The sequence below is a fragment of the Chiloscyllium punctatum genome, chromosome 14 (assembly GCF_047496795.1).
Source record: "Chiloscyllium punctatum isolate Juve2018m chromosome 14, sChiPun1.3, whole genome shotgun sequence".
NCBI classification, from domain to species: domain Eukaryota; kingdom Metazoa; phylum Chordata; class Chondrichthyes; order Orectolobiformes; family Hemiscylliidae; genus Chiloscyllium; species Chiloscyllium punctatum.
The window spans coordinates 17,874,327-17,893,690 of NC_092752.1; the positions used below are offsets into that span (position 1 = coordinate 17,874,327).

A 19,364-nucleotide genomic window follows, 5' to 3' on the forward strand; every position below is an offset into this window, starting at 1 on the left:
CTTACAATATATATTAATGTCTCCGATGAGGAAAGTGAATGAACTATAACCATGATTGCAGATGACACAAAAATGGATGGAAAGGCAAATGGTAAGGATGACACACAGAATCTGCAGAGAAATATTGATAAGTTAAGCGAGTTAAGCTTGGCTAATGGAATACAGTATGGGGAAACCTTAGGTTATGCAGAAGAATAGAGGAGCTGAATATTAATTAAATGGAGAAAGACTGCAGAAAGCTACAGAGTGATTTGGCAATCTTTGTGCATGAATCACAAAAAAAAACTAACACCCAAGTTCAGTGGTTAATGGGGAAAGCAAGTGGAATATTGGCCTTTATGTCTGTGGAGATGAAGAGACAGATAACAACATCAGCCTTTCTACTTCCATATTCACAATATTCGTAATATTAAAACCTTCAAAGACCCTCAAAATTGACCCCAAAGGTTTTGAACCAGATTTTTGAATACCCAGTTCCTTCTCTGCAAGTGATCTACTCCAGACACTGGTTTGTATCTTACACAAAAGACTTAACAGTGCATTAGCAATGTAGTGAGAGTTGAGAATGTGGTGCGAGAAAAGCACAGCAGGTCAGGCAGCATCTGAGGAGCAGGAGAATCGATGTTTCAGGAATAAGCCCTTCATTAGGAATGAGGCTTGTGGGCCGGGGGGGGCTGAGAGATACATGGGGTTCAGGTTAACTTCAGCAGAACAAAATCAAACAACAAAGTAATCCAATTGTTCTATTCTTTAAACCCCCAAACCTTTGTTTTCAGCTGCATTCACACAAAAGACAGACAGACAAAGTTCAGAAATAAATAATAGAAAATAACAAAACTAGACAGATTAATTATGTGATTTTCATGATGCTTCGGTCCACAGGCATGGATGCTAGTTTCTTGCATTGATTTGCTGAAAGTATTGATCATGGTCACCTTTTACAGTTCACTCAGATAAAAGCAGTAATAGTTTATCACTTAGTTTTCTATTCTCTGAGCTTCCAAGAACTACTCATGGGAGGTTAGGCAGGGACCTTTCAAATCTTCATGCTGTAGCATCTGTAGCCAAATTCCTTTTCCACAGAAAAAAACAGTCCAAATCCAGTTCAAATTCCAGCTCTACCTGACAAACTGATTGTCTCCTCTGTGATATCCCAGTTAGCATTCAACATTTACCATCTGCTGGAGCATGAGGTCTTTTTCAGACATTCTGGGGCCAATTCTCAGATACTGACCTTGTTCATAGCTTTTTTGTGCTCTCTGCTTAAACATAATGCTCTTCCCCAGTGATAAAGCATCTGCAGAACCTTTAGATCAGGAACCAACCTGCAATTAACATCCAGGCCTGACCTTAGAAAGAGACAAAAGCTTGTTCGATCTGGTTTCCATTTAACACAAGCTATAACACAAAACACCTTTAGCTAATGGTCCCAGTTTACCCTCCAAACCAAAATTGATCAAAGAATAAAATAAAAATAATGAAAGCATTTCAAAGGGAATGGAGTATTAAAGTCAGGAAGGTTTGACTGAAACTGCACAGGGCATTAGTCAGACTATAGCTAGAATACTGTGAAGAGTATTTTGGGGTCCTTGTTTAAGGCAATTGGAGCTAGTCCAGAGAAGGTTACTTCGCTGATACCAAGGTACAGAACAACCTCGATTATCCGAACGAGATGGGCGGGGATTATTTTGTTCGGATAACTGATTGTTCGGATAACTGAGCAGGATCTTAAATTAAATTAAACGTCTTAAATTAAGTTAAAACGAACAGGAGGTTGAATTAAATTCATATTTAAACACTTGCACCAGACGGAGACAGTTCAGCTGGTGGGAAGACCTCCCTCGGGTGTAACACCGAGTTGCCGTCTCCAACCTTTTCAGCCAGACCCCATGGCCACCTTTTCCTCTCCTCTCCTTTGCTTCTTCTCCTTCGGGTCTCTCCCCTTAGCAACCACCATCCCTGCGCTTCCCCCACTGCCACCGGTTGGAAACTGCAGCCTCGCACAAACGGTCCCAGGGCCAAGGCACAAAGTGGGTGCAACGCCGTCCACCTCTAGGTCCTCGCACAAAAGTTCCACCCCCTTCTGGAAACCATCGCAGGAGATAGACAGCCATATCCTCTACTGTGAAATTTATCTCAATCATTTTATATTTTAAAACAGGAAGCAGGAAGAAAGAAAATAAATGACAGATGCAGAGCGAGAGATTATTTGCTGAGTTCACTGGTGGGCTGTCTGTCTTGGAAAGAAAGTGTGTGCATGTAGTGGCAGAGTCCAGTTTCCGATCTCAAACTTTGGGAACTTGAGATCTTTTACGGATAATCCGAAATTTGGATAATTGATGTTCGGATAACTGAGGTTGTTCTGCATAGAGGGACTGTCTTATGAAGATTTGGCATGTACCCATTGGAATATTAGAGAATGAGAGGTAACCTTATTGAACTATACAAGATTCTTGAGGGACTTGACAGGGTTGATGTGGAAAGGTTGTTTCCTCTTGAGGAGTCTAGGAACAGAGGGAGTAATCTCAAAATAAGGGGTGACACATTTATGACTAAGATAGGAGGAATTTCTCTAAGGGGGGTAATGAATCTGTGGAATTCTTTACCTCAGGTGGCTGTTGACGCTGAGTCTTTAAGTATATGCAAGGCTGAAATGGATTTTTAAGCAGTCATGGAATCAAGGGTTAGAGAGAAAAGCCAGGAAAGAGTAGTTGAGGATGGTGAGGATCAACCATGACCACACTAAATGGCAGATCAGACCTGATAGACTGAATGCTTCTGCTTCTGTGTTTCTTGCTTTTGAATCCTGTACCCGAGTCATACCTTCAGAGTGATTCATGACGTAACTTGTGCTAAACTGTCCAATAGCAATGCAAGGGAAGTCCCAGTGGGCATTCACCCCCGTGAGTGCTGGAGAGTAGAAAGCCACTCTTCTGTCGAAAGCAATTAGAACATCCATTTCACAGAAGCTACGCCTTTGAGCTTTTGATTCGACACGTGGTCGAACAACTGTGTGGCAAAGTGGAAATTGGGAGAGGAAAGCAATCCCCTCACTGCTCAGAAACACACCAGTTCATACAGCACAGCAAACTAGTACTCCATTGTCTGCCTGAATTTCTCTGACTGTGCTGGAGAGACGGGGTGGGAGGTGGGTAGGCAGTACCCCAACTGGGGACAAAGGAAAGCACTTCTTCTCCCTAGCAATTTCTCAATCCCATGTATGGAATTCATTGTGTTATTTGCACTGATATCAAGGTAATTTTTGGCTATGCCTTTGAAGTAGAAACGCAAGTGTATATAATACATATTTTAAATACTAATGTAGCTGTAGTTGAAGAACAAAGAAAACCCTCACCCCCAGCCGTTGATTTGGCTACGCTCCAGATTTGCTGATTTCAATTTAAAATTTACCACGGTGGCATTTGAACTTGCAACCTCAAGTATAAGTTCAATTCCATAACCAAGACACTATCACGCATCAGAGAGGCATCTGTTAGTTTATAAAGGCAACCTTTATTTTTTCAGCTTATTGAGTGTTTTCTTTACTTAAAACTGCTATGAATAGGGAGGAAAAAAGCTGGGTCGTTCCTTCAGATCAACAAACATAATCAGGCAGAGGGAAAGTGTGTCTGTGAAATTGTAGAGAGTTTGCTTCTTGTGAACTGAAGGGTGGTGGTCAGAGAGACACAGTGAGCTGGGAATTTGACAACTGTGGTGGATTGCTCAGATCAGGAAAGGAATATCATGACATCCCTGGACGCAGAGCACTAACAGGCATGTGCCAAGTTTCGTAAGCCTGCCTCGGCTCTCTGCAACCTCAACCCAAATGTTTTGGAAGACCCTCATCCCTCAGTCCCCTCATTGGTCCCCACACACTCTTCATAAGTTCCATTACCTTTCAGGTCAACAAATGCGTCTCATCCCCGATGCCACTTCCATAGCCATACACCACATCGACAGACCCCAGATGGAATGTGAAGGTGAAAAATATTAAGCTTTGATAATCTAACACATCTATTATCCTACACACTTGATAGTGAAAAACAATCCATTCAGAGCTTTCATACCTAAAGTGTTTCCTATTAAAAAAACTTCTCTTCAAACACAAATCAAAGACAGCTTATCCTTTAATATCCTCTTTAAGTTGTTAATCAATTTGTGAACTCAGAACCTCCAGCTGAGATAATAGTCATGTTTGAAATGAAAATAATGGATTAAAAAAAAATGAATTGCTCTCCCATTCTGACATGATCATATTCTCAGGGAGATGTCAACAAAAAACTTTATTGAAGCCATATGATCAGATACTACTTTTCTCTAACCTATACTGTCAATCAAAGCTGGGAATGTGACAACTGTGATGGATTGTTCAGATCAGGAAGGTCCAGTAGAGGGTTTTTAAAATAATTCTCATTGAGGGCTACAGCCTTTTTTTAAGTTTAAAGAGTAAGGTATGATAATGACTGTGTACCAAAGACACTCATTAAGGTGAACTGACCATTGGATCACAACCTGCTCTAAACTTGAGTGGCATATGAAGGTGGCAGAACACTGACACTGGGAGACAGTTAGCAATGGCAGGGTGACTGTTTGGTAGGATATTAGTAAGGCAAGCAGAAATGAAAAGCTTAGCTGAACAAAAGAGGGCCTAGAAATAGAAATGCAGCATCCAGTGAACCATGCACTTTCTAGGGCCACTATCTTCCTACACAGCACAGGCTGCTATGCTAGAGTGGGGCTAATGTGGTGCTGAACACAAGAGATGATGATCACAGCACAAACTGTTGTCTTTTGAGACAGTACTGACTGCAATGTGATCTTTTCACCCATGTATTTTTTCACATACTCACATTCGTTCATTTGAGTTGACGGTTCTGATCTGAGGTATTCTCTAATTGTATACTGTGTAGGTGTTGCCTGTTTTCCAATCTGTTTCCTTCTCAAATGCAACAATGTGGGAATTGTGGACACTGGGAGAGTCCAGTAGAATTTCTTGCAGGATTGGGAAACTTGTGTTAGTTCTGGAGTAGACAGGTTCTGTTGAAAACCTCAGATATATGCTGTTCGGACAGTGGGTGCTGTTCAATGGGCTGAAGGAGATGGGTCAGAGTCCAAGCAAGCCGTAAACTCCTGCCACTGCCATCTCAACCTGTTGAATCATGTGTCGGAAAAGCAATCTGTAGCCATCTAGCAGAAAGACAGCCAGTTAGTTTTGTGGAGGATGGCTCCATACTTCGTCGGGAGTCTGGGCCAAGACGTGTGGCTCAGGTTATTCTGTGAGCAAGAAGACAGCCACAGCGAGAAATTGAAAGACCCCTTCCTCTTTTGATGTTTTTGTTTCCTATAGCAGCCTCTAAAGATGAGTTGCACACTTGGCCACCCTCAGCAGAATTTCTGATATTTAGCTGCAGTCCTGGTACAAGGCCCTCTCTCCCGTCCCGTGCCACCAGATGGCAAAACATTATCGAACTGCCTTGCATTTTGAAGTCTGGCACAATGTCACATTGCTGACCCGACGTGATTCTACCCTGCTTCCTGTCACGGGGAATGGATGCAACTCGCTCACTTTGTGGCTGTAAAATATAGGTCTGATATAAATTTGACAATGAAACTTTACTATTAATTGTTGCTTGACCAGGAATAATAATAAGTGACCAACTTCTGTATTCTGTGGAAAGTGAGCAAACACACTGATTTCCCTTGAACTTATTGTTGAAATTAGCAAATGTCTTCAGCGGATAATAGATTTATAAATCCAGGTACAAAATGCAAATGAAAAGATGTTGGCATTTCTTATGCAGTAAAACGTTCCAAGGCACTCCAAGGGAACTCTTTTTAGAGCAGGGACAGAGAGAGGTATTCGAACAGGTGATCGAAACCCTCATCCAAGACAGAGGCTTGAAAGGAGTATCTTAAAGGCAGAAAAATGTGGAGAAGTTGAAGGGGAGAATTGAAGAGTTTGCAGTCTAGAGAGCCAGAAGCATGGCAACTAAAGACAGGCTCAATACATTTGACCCAAATTAAAGGTGCATCAAATTGGAGGATTGTAGGATGGAAGACATTACAGGGCTAGGAAGAGATGAGCCCTGGAATTATTTGAACAAAAGGATAAAGAATTTAAAATTGGAGTGTTTCTGAATTGGGAGCTAATGTAAGTCAGGAATGAGGGAGTACTCCATAGGTTTTGCTGTGTGCCAAATTTTTACAAATCACTGGTTAAGGGACTGTTTGGAGTATTATGGTCAATGGTCATCATTCTGTTCTTTTTTTTTGAAGCATACATTTAGCAAGATTATTTCGGATATTTAAGGAAGGTCAATGGCAAAGTGGTCGTCTCACCAGCCTAGTAATCCAAACGGAATCCTGTGTGAGCTAGGTTCAAATCCCATCATAGTAACTGGTGGGAATTGAAATTCAAGAAAGAAAGTTGGCCTCTGTAATGGTGACCTTGAAACTATTATCCGTTTTGAAAAGTGTGGTGCTGGAAAAGCACAGCCAGTCAGGCAGTATCTGAAGTGCAGGAGCGTTGACATTTCAAGCATGAGCTCTTCAACAGGAATAAGGGGTTGGCCCAAGGGGGCTGAGAGAGAAATGGTTGTGTGGGGGGAGGGGGAGCAGTTTGGGGTGGAGGGAAAGTAGCTGGGAATGCGATAGGTAGATGAAGTTGGGGAAGGTGATGGTGATAGGTCAGAGAAGAGGATAGAACAAATAGGTAGGAAGGAAAATGGGCAGGTAGGACAGTTCAAGAGGGTGGTGCCGAATTGGAAGGTTGGATTGGGATAAGATTAGATTCCCTACAGTGTGGAAACAGGCCATTCGGCCCAACAAGTCCACATCGACCCTCCAAAGAGAAACCCTCCCAGCCGATTTTCCCTCTGACTAAAGCACCTTACATTATGGGAAGTTTAGCATGGCCAATTCACCTGACCTGCACATCTTTGGACTGTGGGAGGAAACCAGAGCACCTGGAGGAAACCCACGCAGATATGGGGAGAATGTGCAAACTCCACGCAGTGGTTTCTGTTAAGGTGCAGGTCCCTGACTAGAAAGCCTACAGTTAAGATCACCAAAAGAATAAAGGGGGAGGTTAAGCAGAATTGTTCTTAGTCATTCTATATAAAGACTGTTTGAATATCAAATAACTTGCCAGAACCATCAATGGAAGCAAAATGCCAAATAGGTTTTGAAACTAGATTGAACAGTTGAAAAAAGAAACACAAATTAAAAAGGATGTGGGAAAAGGAACTTGAATGGGATTCCATGGGTATTTTTCTGATGATTTTTTTTGCATCAAAAATGACATTGGAGGCACGAATTTGTAGGTCCTGCCTTTGAACCTGGCCCCTGCTATTACACCAGGGGTTAGAAATCACAATCCATGTCTAAGATTTTGGTGGTCCTTGAAAGCAGGAAGAAACTCAACAGTAAAGCTTTATTGTGAATGGACTTTATTAAGATGAAGTTAGGACAAGATTATGTAGTTCTCAAATAATCAACATCAACAAATTTGGATAATAATATGCAGTTTAACCCAGAATATACCACCAATGTACAAATCTGGATGTCAGAGTGCACAAAATGGTTTCACACTCAGATTTGGCCTCGAGATGCGGGAGCCTCTCTCCCTTTGTCACTTGCCTTGCTTTGTTCTTGTCTCTGGATCATCTTTCCCAGCCATCACACAGAAACAAGTTGACGATCTCTTTTATTCTAGCTGTGATTCAATTAACTCTGCTCTAATTCTAATCACCTTCAGCTCCACATGTAAGGATACCACTTTTGATCAGTCAGGAACGCTGCATGTGACTGCTGTTAGCTGTACATATGTACCTAATGCAATGTTCTTTGTATGTAATATTGTATCAATGCTTTTACATGCCATGATTCCTTATCTAGTGGAAAGGGACCTCTGCATTCTGTTCTGTCTCACAAACAGTTTTCCTTCAGACAGCCTTCTCAAGATCTTGTCCTTTTGCTGAGAATACATTCTTTATAACTTGATGTATACTCCCAAATGTAGGAATTGTAATGAGGTCAGAGAGGTGGGTTCATAGAATATGAGTTCCCTAATTGGGGCTGTTAATCTGGTCCAATCAGAGAGCCCTGGCTGACAGATATAAACAGGAATGTAGGATTTGAGGTTTGTCCTCATTTCCCCGAAAACCAGTTGAATGTCAGGCTTTGGGGCCTGGCTTTGCCATTCATCTCTCTTGTAAAATTGCTGTTTCTCTGTACACAGCTGTAAATGTTAATTATTTTATAAACTGTGAATTGTTTAATAAAATATATTTTTAAAAATCAGAGGTCTGTTCACTGACAGCTGGCTCTGAGGAAGCTGGATCAGTATCAAGGGCTTTCCACATGTAAATAAAGGGTAACTTGGTGTCAGGATACTGACCTCTGTGGAGTTATTTCACCAGATTCCCTGTACCTTGCTGTCTTTCCTATACTATCCCCTACTTCTAAAACTTCCGACTTAACTGTACGACAAAGAAGCAAATCTAGTAAAGGTGTTGGGAAGCTATAAGTTTAGATGTTAGTTTCTAATAATACCATTACAATTTTAACAATTAGTATGCTTGCTGGTAACTCAGTCCAGTCTTCCATGTTGTTCCCAGAGGCAGCTGCATATAATGAAGTGTAGCTGCCTTTCGATTGGATTACTTCTCATTAGTAGTCTATCCAAAACATGACTTGTGCACTTTAGACACAAAAGACTAAGGCGAAAGTGAGGACTGCAGATGCTGGGGATCAGAGTCAAGATTAGAGCGGTGCTGGAAAAGCACAGCAGGTCAGGCAGCATCTGAGGAGCAGGAGAATCAACGTTTCGGGCAAAAGCCCTTCATCAGGAATGAGGCTTTCCTGATGAATTCCTTCATTATTCCTGATGAAGGACCTTTGCCCGAAACGTTGATTCTCCTGCTCCTCAGATGCTTTTCCAGCACCACTAATCTTGACAATAGGCTAAGGTCCAAACTTACAAGAGTTCTTTAGGGATGGAGAGCACCATTTTGAAGAGGCATGGTGGCTGCTTTGATGTAGTCCTTGGGCAATGTTTGGAGAGGTTAAGAATTCTTTGAGAGGTCAGGTGCCCTTTAGGGTTTGTTAAACATTGACATGAGTGTGCATAGAAAGTGCTTAAATGCATTGGAGCTGTCAAACGGAGCTATCAAGGCAATGAAATCTCCTTCCCTTAAACCATTTGAAAGTCTATTTACAGCGCCTTTTTACAACAAAATGTCAGTGCTTGGTATTTCACTCTGTCAGTTGACATAAGCCTGAGGATTCTGGATTAGTGGTGCTGGAAGAGCACAGCAGTTCAGGCAGCATCCAAGTAGCTTCGAGATCGACGTTTCGGGCAAAAGCCCTTCATCAGGATATAAACCTGAGGATTATCATCCCAGGATTAGTTCTGAATGATGGATTTCATAACCTACCAGTTTGATTATAGATGTGATAAAGTCTTTGAAGTGGGACTATCAACACAAGTGTTTGCTGTTTGTGCTGTGATGAAGGCTCACTGGACCTGAAACAATGACTTCGTTTTCTCTCCACAGATGCTGCCAGACCTGCTGAGTTCCTCCAGCAATTTCTGTTTTTGTTTTGGATTTCCAGCATCCGCAGTTCTTGGTTTTATAATTGTGCTTGTTCTTATGAATGATTAAAGGAAGGCACATGCAATTAATGACTTTTTATCCTTTAAAAATGAATTCATCCACAGACACTTAAGATTTTAAAAATTTCAGCATGGGTCCTAAGGTCTGTCTATTGTGGAAACTATGTGAGTCGGCATGGTATAAAGAGGTGGATGGCAAGGAACTGAGTTAGAGTCATAGGGTCATACACAGCATGGAAATAGGCCCTTCAGCCCAACTCAATCACGCTAACCACGTTTCCCAAGCCTTTCCTATCCTTGTATCTCTCCAAATGTCTTTTAAATGTTGTGATTGTACCTGCCTCTACCATTTCCTCTGGCAGCTCCATCCACTCATCATCGTCTCCGTGAAAACATTTGTCCACAGGTCATTTTAAATCTTACCCCTCTAGTTTTGGCGACACCTACCTTAGGGAAAAGACCTTGGCTATTCATCCTGTCTATGCTCCTCATGATACTAATGAGTTGCACAGATGCTACAAAGGCACACTGGGTCGATAAAGGGACATAGTTTGACATGAGGGGCCATGGGAGATTGGTATTGGAGAATTGATTGGCATGGAGGGCATGGGAAACTGTAGGCTGGGTGAAAGGGCACATGCCAACATGGGCTGAAATTGAATGTGCATGGACAGAGTGTGAGGGATGAAGACTGGAGGCTGTTTTTATTTATCATTTTGTTCCTTCACTCGCAGATGGGACAAAACTAAGGCTGGTTCCTTGGCCAGTCTCTGGGTAATCTCCACATTGCACCTGGCAATTCAAACTGTCTGTGTGGATGGTGGCCATGACTACCAGAAAACCTGATGTTAATACCCACCACAGAGGATTGGGGGGCACTTTGGGGCTGGGTTTGTGAAAGGAGGGCTTTTCCCTGTTTTTTTTACTTCTGATCCAGTAAAACCTCAGGCCTGTGCCTTGCAGAGAGCCAGCATAGAGTCGAAGTGACAAATGACCAATTTTCGCTCAGTAAATCTGATACTGTATTTCAAAATAACACGAGTAAGATAATTTGGGTTTCCTTTTGTCATCAAAGGTTCCAAACCAAGAGAAGCATCAGACTGCAGACGGCTTTACAGAGGAAGAGGCTAAAGGTTCCTGGGGTAGGTGGGGCCCATGGTCCTCCTGCACCAGGACATGTGGTGGTGGAGTAATGCAACAGACACGGCCCTGTCTTCCTCGGATAAAGCAGAGAGCCCAGCCAACATTCCAGTTTGCAACAGGAGATCAGTCTCTGCGAGCATTTCACATTCCCCTTGGCCGAGTGCTCTCCAGTGTTCGCCACTCTTACCCACTTCATCGGAGTCCAGCCTACAAGCTGACAGGAACCAGCGTGAACCAGATTTATCAGATCTCTAACAGGTAAACCTCGATGAAATCTTCTGTTTGCAGCTCCTTATCCGCGATCAACTGGGGTTTTAAAGACCATTTGAAATCTCCTGTTAGGCCGCAACCTCTTATGATGGGATTTGCAAAGGGTGAACAATAATGATGGCCAGGAGCCAGGCATGTTTTGACGTATTTCAACAAGGATCAGATTCCCGGGTCTTGTGAACTCCCATCCCAATTTCAGTTTCTAAAACGAAAGGGCATAGAAAGACAGATTAATTCAGATTTTTTAAAAAAGTGAAATCGCCCAAGTTGAATTAGAATCCCTAAGTGTGGAAACAGGCCCTTCGGCCCAAAAAGCCCACACTGACCCTTCAAAGAGTAACCCACCCAGATCCATTCCCCTACCCTATCATTCTACATTTACCCTGATTAATGTACCTAAATCACACATCCTTGAATACTCTGGGCAATTTAGCATAGCCAGTTCACCTAACCTGCACATCTTTGGGCTGTGGGAGGAAACCGGAGCACCCAGAGGAAACCTATGCAGACGCTGGGAGAATGTGCAAACTCCACACAGTCGCCTGAGGCCGGAATCAAACCCAGGTCCCCAGCACTGTGAGGCAGCAGTGCTAGCCACTGAGCCACCATGCCACCCTAGTTATGCTGCCCAGCTGTGAACTGAAAAGCTAGTTTCAGAATTGCCTTTGTGCCTGGTTTAAGAGCAGATGTCCTGATGTGACTTTAACATTTAGTCTGAGTTTTCCAGCACTGGTTGCCTCGACAGCAGTTTTGCCAAGGCTTGTATGAACATTTTAATAATGTTTTGATTATGAGGCATTCTGTCTTATATGTGTCTGTTTTTAACTTCAAGTCAGTGTCATTTTTCACAGTGTATTTTCTGATGTCTACATTAAGCATATAATCTCAACCACCCACGTAAGGTTTTCACCTCGGTGTCTGAGTGAGTGGTGAGACAGCCCACAGCCTTCCTACCCTGGAGTAACCAAGGGTACGGACACAGGGAGGTGGTGGAAACCTTTCCCACCCATGACCCGAAGAACACACAGCCTCCCAACTGAACAAACAGACTACTCTACCTCAGAACCTACCTCTGGCAGAGTTTGGGGGTGGGCATGTGGTTAGGTATTAAAATTCTTTTCAAAGAGACAGGGACAAGTCAGGTTCTCAGGTGAAATAAAGTTAGACAATGAACCGGAGTGGGCAGATTTGAGTCTGCCTGAACTGCTGTGCTCTTCCGGCACCACTAATCCAGATTTGAGTCTGTCCCCATCCCAAAGTTGCATATTCCCAGCTCAGTTGTATTTGGTGTTTTGATTCTATACTGGCCTGGAATTTGCAGTGAGTGGGAGTGGGAATGGCGTTCACCCTGCACCTTGTGGACGTTTGGCTGCAGAGTTTTCATGGGTTTGTCAGCAAGGATTTCCAGTCAATCCACATCTGTTTGAATGTGGCACCCTCTACAGGGGATGGCTGGCATTTATTAACAAGAAAGCAGCAGGGAAGTCTGTAACCCACAGAGATTTTAGAGTCCCCACTGAGGCATGCAAACCACAGAGCAGTAATTTTGGAAAAAGAAATGCAAGTTACATTTTAACCATTATACTGGAAGCAAAATAATGATTGGGACATGTGCATGGGATTAAGGCAAAGACTTGATGCTGAAAGGCTGTCCTTAAAAAGATTAAAATTTCAAAAACTCTTGCCACATTAATTTTCTTCAGGGGAATGAGTGTCTATATTTATTAAATTAAATTTATCAAAGAGGTTCTTCAATTTATTCAACATATTGAGCCACTGCAAGTTTAAGGCTTAACTTTTCATTGTTAAAAATCACACAACACCAGGTAATAATCCAACAGGTTTATTTGGAAACACTAGCTTTCGGAGCCTTGCTCCTTCAGGTTACAAACTAAACAACACCAGGTTACAGTCCAGCTCATCCACATCGTGACCTTCATCGGGTAGCTGTGGAGCAGATGAGACACAGAAGTTATAGCAAAAGATCACAGTGTCGTGTATACAACTGGTACAATACATTGAGCAAACCTAGATTGCTATTAAGTCTTTCATCTTTGAGAATGGGTTGCAGGTTTCGGTTCATTAATATGTAAATCCAAGAACTTCTTTCAAATCACATTCTTGAGATAACAATGTTTTATATATAAAAAAAGGTGACACCTCCGGTCAGACAATGCATTAACAGTGTGAGATTAGAGTCTGTCTGTATCCCAATCTTGAGTCAGACTGGTTCTATTTCCAAACTAGGAATTTATAAAATGTTACATGGATTGACTGCCTGCAGATTGTGTTCTTCTTGAGCAAAATAGAATGTGTCTGCAGTCATAATTCTGCAAATGCAAATTCACCCCATAGACTTATATATGTGTGTGTGTGTGTGTGTGTGTGTGTGTGTGTTTTGTGTATGCGCCCTCTTGGGGTGTATGTGTGTGTGGTTGAGAAAGAGCACGTGTATGAGAGAGGGTCTGCGTGGGCATGCAAGTTTGTAAGAGTGTGTGTGAGAGAGAGAGTGTGTATCCTGTAGTGAGGTCACCTGTAGTGTGGCATGAACCCAAGGTCCCAGTTGAGGCTGTCCTCATGGGTACTGAACTTGGCTATCAACCTCTGCAATGGCCACTTTGCACTGTTGCCTAACCCAAAGACTGCCTTGGAAGATGGTCAACTGAAGATCCGAGGCCGAATGTCCCTGACCACTGAAGCTGAAGACCAAGTCTCAGAGAGAGAGAGAGTGACAGACACCTACACACCACCTGAGAGGTGCGTACACACAAACACACTCACATGACTCACACTTTCACATTCACATACACACACTCACACTCTCTCCCACTTTCTCCCTCTCTCTCTCTCTCTCTCTCTCTCTCTCTCTCTCTCTCTCTCTCTGACTCATATGCCCGCATGCGCGCCCACACGTACACACACACACACACACACACACACACACATTTAAGTCTATGGGGTGAATTTGCATTTGCAGAATTGTGATTGCAGATACATTCTATTTTGGTCAAGAAGAACACAATCTGCAGGCAGTCAATCCATGTAACATTTTATAAATTCCTAGTTTAGAAATAGACCCAGTCTGACACAGGATTAGGATACAGACTCTAACCTCACACCTTGAATGCATTGTCTGAGCGGCGATGTCGCCTTTTTTAATAAAACATTAAGTTATTTCTAGAATGTAACTTGAAAGAAGTTCTGGGATTTACATATTAATGAACTAAAACCTGCAACCCATTCTAAAAGATGAAAGACCTAACAGTAATCTAGGTTTGTTTAACGTATCACATCAGTTGCATATATGATACTGTGATCTTTTACTATAAATTCTGTGTCTTATGATCCTGTTCCATAGCTACCTGAGGAAGGAGCAGCACTCTGAAAGCTACGACTTCCAAATAAACCTGTTGGATTATCACCTGGTGTTGTGTGATTTTTTTAAAAACTTTTTCCACCCCAGTCCAACACCGGCTCCTCCATATCATAACTTTTCATCAGTCACTACTGTGGGACAGTGCGATTGTAATAATGTTACAGACTGGAAATCCAAAGGCTTGGCTTGACATTTTGGAGAAGTGAGTTCACCTCCCACCACGGCACTTAATTTAAATTCAATTAATTAATCTGGAATAAAATGCTTAGTAATGATTATACTGAATTGCTCTAAAAATGTATCTAGTTCACAAAGGAAGGCTATTGTTCTTATTTACTTTAGCCATCACTTATTTCTCCCTCTCTTCCTCTAAGGATTTCCCTGAGCCCCAACAACGCAGAGCAATTCATCTGCTCATGACTTGTCACTAGGTCTGCAACTATACAGACTCGGTTCAGTAGTTCAGTTTTCTTCTGTCACTTGAATGCACAAGTAGACCATTGAGTCCATCAAATCTTTTCCCCCATTCGTTGGGATCCTATAATCCACAATTCCACTTTCCTGCTTTCTTCCTGGAACCATCGATTCCCTTACTGATTAAAAATCTGTCTATCTCAGCCTTTAATATATTTAACGATGTAGCCTCAACAGTCCTCTGTGGTAAAGAATTCCACAGACTCATGAGCCTCTGAGAGAAGAAATTCCTCCTCACCTCTGTCTTAACTGGATGACCTATTACTCTGAGGTCATGCCCTCTGGTCATAGACACCCTACAAGGGGAAACAACCTCTCTGTATCTACCCTGTCGAGTCCACCTAAGAATTTTATAGTTTTCAATAAAGTCACCTCATAATCTTCTCAACACCACTGAGTACAGCCCCAAACTACTCAACATCCCCTCATAAGGCAGAGCCTCCATACCCAGGATCAGCCAAGTGAACTTTCTTTGGACTAGTTCCAATACCAGAATATCTTCCCTAAAAAGTGTGAAAGTATTCCAGCTGTGTTCTGATTCGTGCCTTGTACAGTTTTGGCAAAGCATCAATATTTTGTACTCCATTCACTCTGAAATGAAGGTCAACGTTTCATTTACCTTCCCTTACCTTACCTGCTGAGCCTCCCTGTAGTATAGCTCAATGTCAGCGCTTGACGAGTACATATCTTTCTATCTCATAACCAATTGCCTTTCCGACTCCAGCCGTAATGTTTGGAACTGCTCTTTGTTATCCCCAGGTTAACAAGCTTGCAATAAGCCTCACCTCTATTGCAAGGTAGAATCAAATGTTGCCGTCTAACAACCTCTCAAATGTTGCCCTAATGTTACTAGTCACAGGTGCTAGCTTGCTCAGTACAATAGAAATAGATATAAGTAGAGGTTTTCACTTCAAATGGCATAGCAAAGCTGATTTGGTGCATCAAGGCAGTTCAAAATATAAAGCATTGTAGGCAAACCCACACATCACATGGAGAGCAGCAGTTCAAAAAAGTAGCTTCTGAAGAGGAGTAATTATCAGCATTAGCTGCAACACCGAAATCTCAGGAACAAATAACATAACTGCCTGAGTTCACATCTTCGCAGTGAGCTCTGTTTCATTCCATCTCTGAAGGCAGCAACAGCGCTCCCTGTGGAGGAACTGAGTAACACAAACAACGAGGAGTGAGTTTCCACAGCTCAGTCCACACTCTGAGGCCAGAGGTTGCTGTCGGTTTTATGCTGGAGTATTGCCAGCTCTGGCCATTACTATGGGCGCAAAACCTGGGCCAATATTCAGCAATTAGGATAAAGTGGAGACTGCTGATGCTGGAGAGTCAGAGGTGATAGAGCGTGGGAAAAAGGACAGCAGGTCAGGCAGCATCCGAGGTGCAAGAGAGTTTTGGGCATAACCCAAGAAAGCCACACTTTATCTGACTCCAGTATTCAGCAAGAACGGTCAAACATCTTCAAAACCGAGAATTACACCAGTTGACGTTTAAAGTTCTGTGATGTTTAAAGCTGAGAAGCAACAGAATCACAAATGGCAGAAGCATGTGACATTAATGGTGAACAACCTATATCGAACATTTGCATTATATGATCCTATAGGAATTTAAACTAAAAAAACTGTAAAATTATTATCAATATTTTTTATTCATTTATGCAAGAGGGTGTTTGCGTGCTTGACCAGGATTTTATTGCCCACCCCTAGATGTCCATAGGAAGGTGGTGTGGTCCTTCTGTCTTAATCCACTGCAGCCCATGTGGTGTGTGTGTACTCACAATGCTGTTAAGAAAGGAGGTCCAGGACCCATTGACACTAATGGTGATACATTTCCAAGTAAGGATGATAAGTGGCTTGGAGAGAAATTTGTGGTGTTGCCATGTATCTGCTGCCCTTGTCCTTCCAGATGGTAGTCATTGTGGACTTGGAAGGTGCTGACGAAGGAGTGTTGGTGATTTTCTGCCTTGCCTCCTATCGATCTTGGAGTGAGTGAATATTGTGCATGGGGTGCCAATCAAGTGGGCTGCTTTGTCCTGCAAATCTCTTGAGTATTGGGGCTGACTACAGGAGGAAATATCTTTAATTCAATATTGATGTTTCTCCTTCTTCCTTCCTGTGGTGTGCTTATATCTCTTTTGATCCAATCAGAAACTTTGGGCAACAAAAAAAGATTCTTAAAGAAACCCCAACAAATTAACTTTAAACAACCTTTCTAGTCTAATGACACACCCCAGTGAATGTGGAGTCCATCTGTTTCTGAAGGTCCATGGTGTTCCAATACATACAGATATGGATGCACTTTAGATCAACACATTGCTTCAAATCCATAGTAACGTGGGAGACCATTAAATGCCCTCTGAGAGTAATTAGGGATGGGCAATAAATGCTGGCCTTGCCAGGGGCACCCATATCCCATGAAAAAATAAGAAAGATGCCCAGCTGTGAAAATTGCTGGTGCCATTGGGCAAGCTCATAGCTCATCTGATTTGCCCCAAGAGTTAAAATGGCAATCACACCCATGGAGATTTGGGGTGGCATCTTATTGGGATGATATTGCTTTGCAAAGGGTCTGAATTACTTGAATCGGATTGTGATGGGACAGTTTGACAGTGCTGGGAAAATATGTTTCTTATGCTACTGTTTAAATGGAATTGATGCTCTAAGTAGCTGGACATGGTTGACTGAATGCACATTGTCCTCAGTCAGGAGGCAGGACCTGTGCTGTCCACTTCAGTGCCTGAAGATGCAGCAGGCCTTCCTTCCAAGTATGAGTACCAGGTTCTCCAAGCTTTTGAAGAAGTAGGGTAGATACCTGCCTAACAAAAAGGATTCTGCTCTCTCATTGGGTGGGGAGATAGAATACCCGTGGATCTATTGAACATCAAGAGTAGGCCGTTTGGCCCCTCAAGCCTGCTCTGCCATTCATTAAGATTCATGGCTCACCTTGAGTCATAGTAATACAGCATGTAAAACAGAACCTCAGGCTCACTGCCTTTATTCCTGATGAAGGGCTTTTGCCCGAAACGTCGATTTCGAAGCTCCTCGGATGCTGCCTGAACTGCTGTGCTCTTCCAGCACTACGAATCCAGAATCTTGTTTCCAGCATCTGCAGTCATTGTGTTTACGTCTTTGGTCCAACCAGTTCATGTTCCCAAACTAAACTAGTCCCATTTGCCTACATTTGGCCCATATCCCTCCAAACCTTTTCCTGATCATGTACTTATTCAAATGTCTTTTAAATGTTGCAAATGTATCTGCATCCACCACTTCCTCTGGCAGTTCAATCTACACACGATCCACTCTCTCTGTGTGAATAAAGTTGCCCTTCTGACTGTGTTTAGAAGTCCACTTTCCTGTCTACCTCTTACAGTCTTTTATTCTTATTGGGCAATGAAGTCAATCTACCACCACCTTAAAAATATTCAATCATTCCACCTCCACTGTCTTCTGGGACAGAATTCCAAAGTTGCACCAGCCCTTTGAGAGAGCAAAAAATTATTTAAGCTCAAAGAGAGATCCCTCCCCTTTGAATTGCCCCTTAGTTCTGAGTCCATTCATCAACATCTTTCCCATTGTCTCCTTGTGAGTGATGACTTACTTACATTTGGAGCAAGTAACACACTCATCTGCCATCAGGTCTCAAAAGGAAAGCTTTTGGCCTTTCCAATCTTCCACACTGGCTTTTGAAGCACACCACAATAACGTAGGAGGCTCTCTATGGGTGGGGATCCCCCAGACTTATCTAGGTACCTGACCCTTTGAGTGAAGGGTAGAATAATTCACTCCTTGTTTCTGATGATCTGTTGGTTGTGGTAGTACCAGAGCTGTTTAGGAATGGTAATGTTACAGAGAAACACCATCAGCCAAATCACAGTATATAATGCCTATTGGTGGCTAGAAGGATGGTAACGTATTGCTTTATCTTGGGGTAGGAGGTCACACATTTGTGCAGAACAGGGAGGTATCCCCAAAGCATTGTGGAAGGAACCTAGAGGTAAAATTACTGAGGTGGTGGTGATGTTTTCATAGCCATTGGTGATGTTCAGTCACTTGCTCCAATATGGAGTAGGTAAAAGTGAGGACTGCAGATGCTGGAGATTAGGGTCGAGAGTGTGGTGCTGGAGAAGCACAGCAGGTCAGGCAGCATCCGAGGAGCAGGAGAGTCAATGTTTCCGGCAAAAGCCCTTCATCAGGAATGTGGAGCAGGTCATGTTGCTGAGCTTCCCGGAATGTTGGAACCTCCACGTGCATTACTGCTGAGGTGTATCCACTGATGCCTAAATTGACTCTCCAAGCAACCATCTCCCCACCTGTCTTCCAACAAGCTATTCCTTCTGTTGTTCAACCTCTTCCTGTTCCTCCATCCAATCCAATGATGGGAGAATGAACCCCCCCCACCAAACCATGCGAAGCTGTCAGTGCCTATTCCAAGTGAGTGAAGCAAAAGGAAAAATCAGAAATGAGTAGCATCCAAGCTCAA

At 42.7% G+C, this 19,364-nt stretch overlaps 1 protein-coding gene across 2 annotated transcripts in view; it reads left to right on the forward strand.

The window, feature by feature from the left end:
- Positions 1–19,364, forward strand: part of adamtsl7 (ADAMTS-like 7) — a 454,799-nt gene that overhangs the window by 60,975 nt on the left and 374,460 nt on the right. For both annotated transcript variants that reach the window (XM_072583993.1, XM_072583994.1), the window contains exon 4: positions 10,692–11,017. In XM_072583993.1, the coding sequence (XP_072440094.1) occupies positions 10,692–11,017 (326 nt within the window). The remainder of the gene's footprint in view (positions 1–10,691; positions 11,018–19,364) is intronic.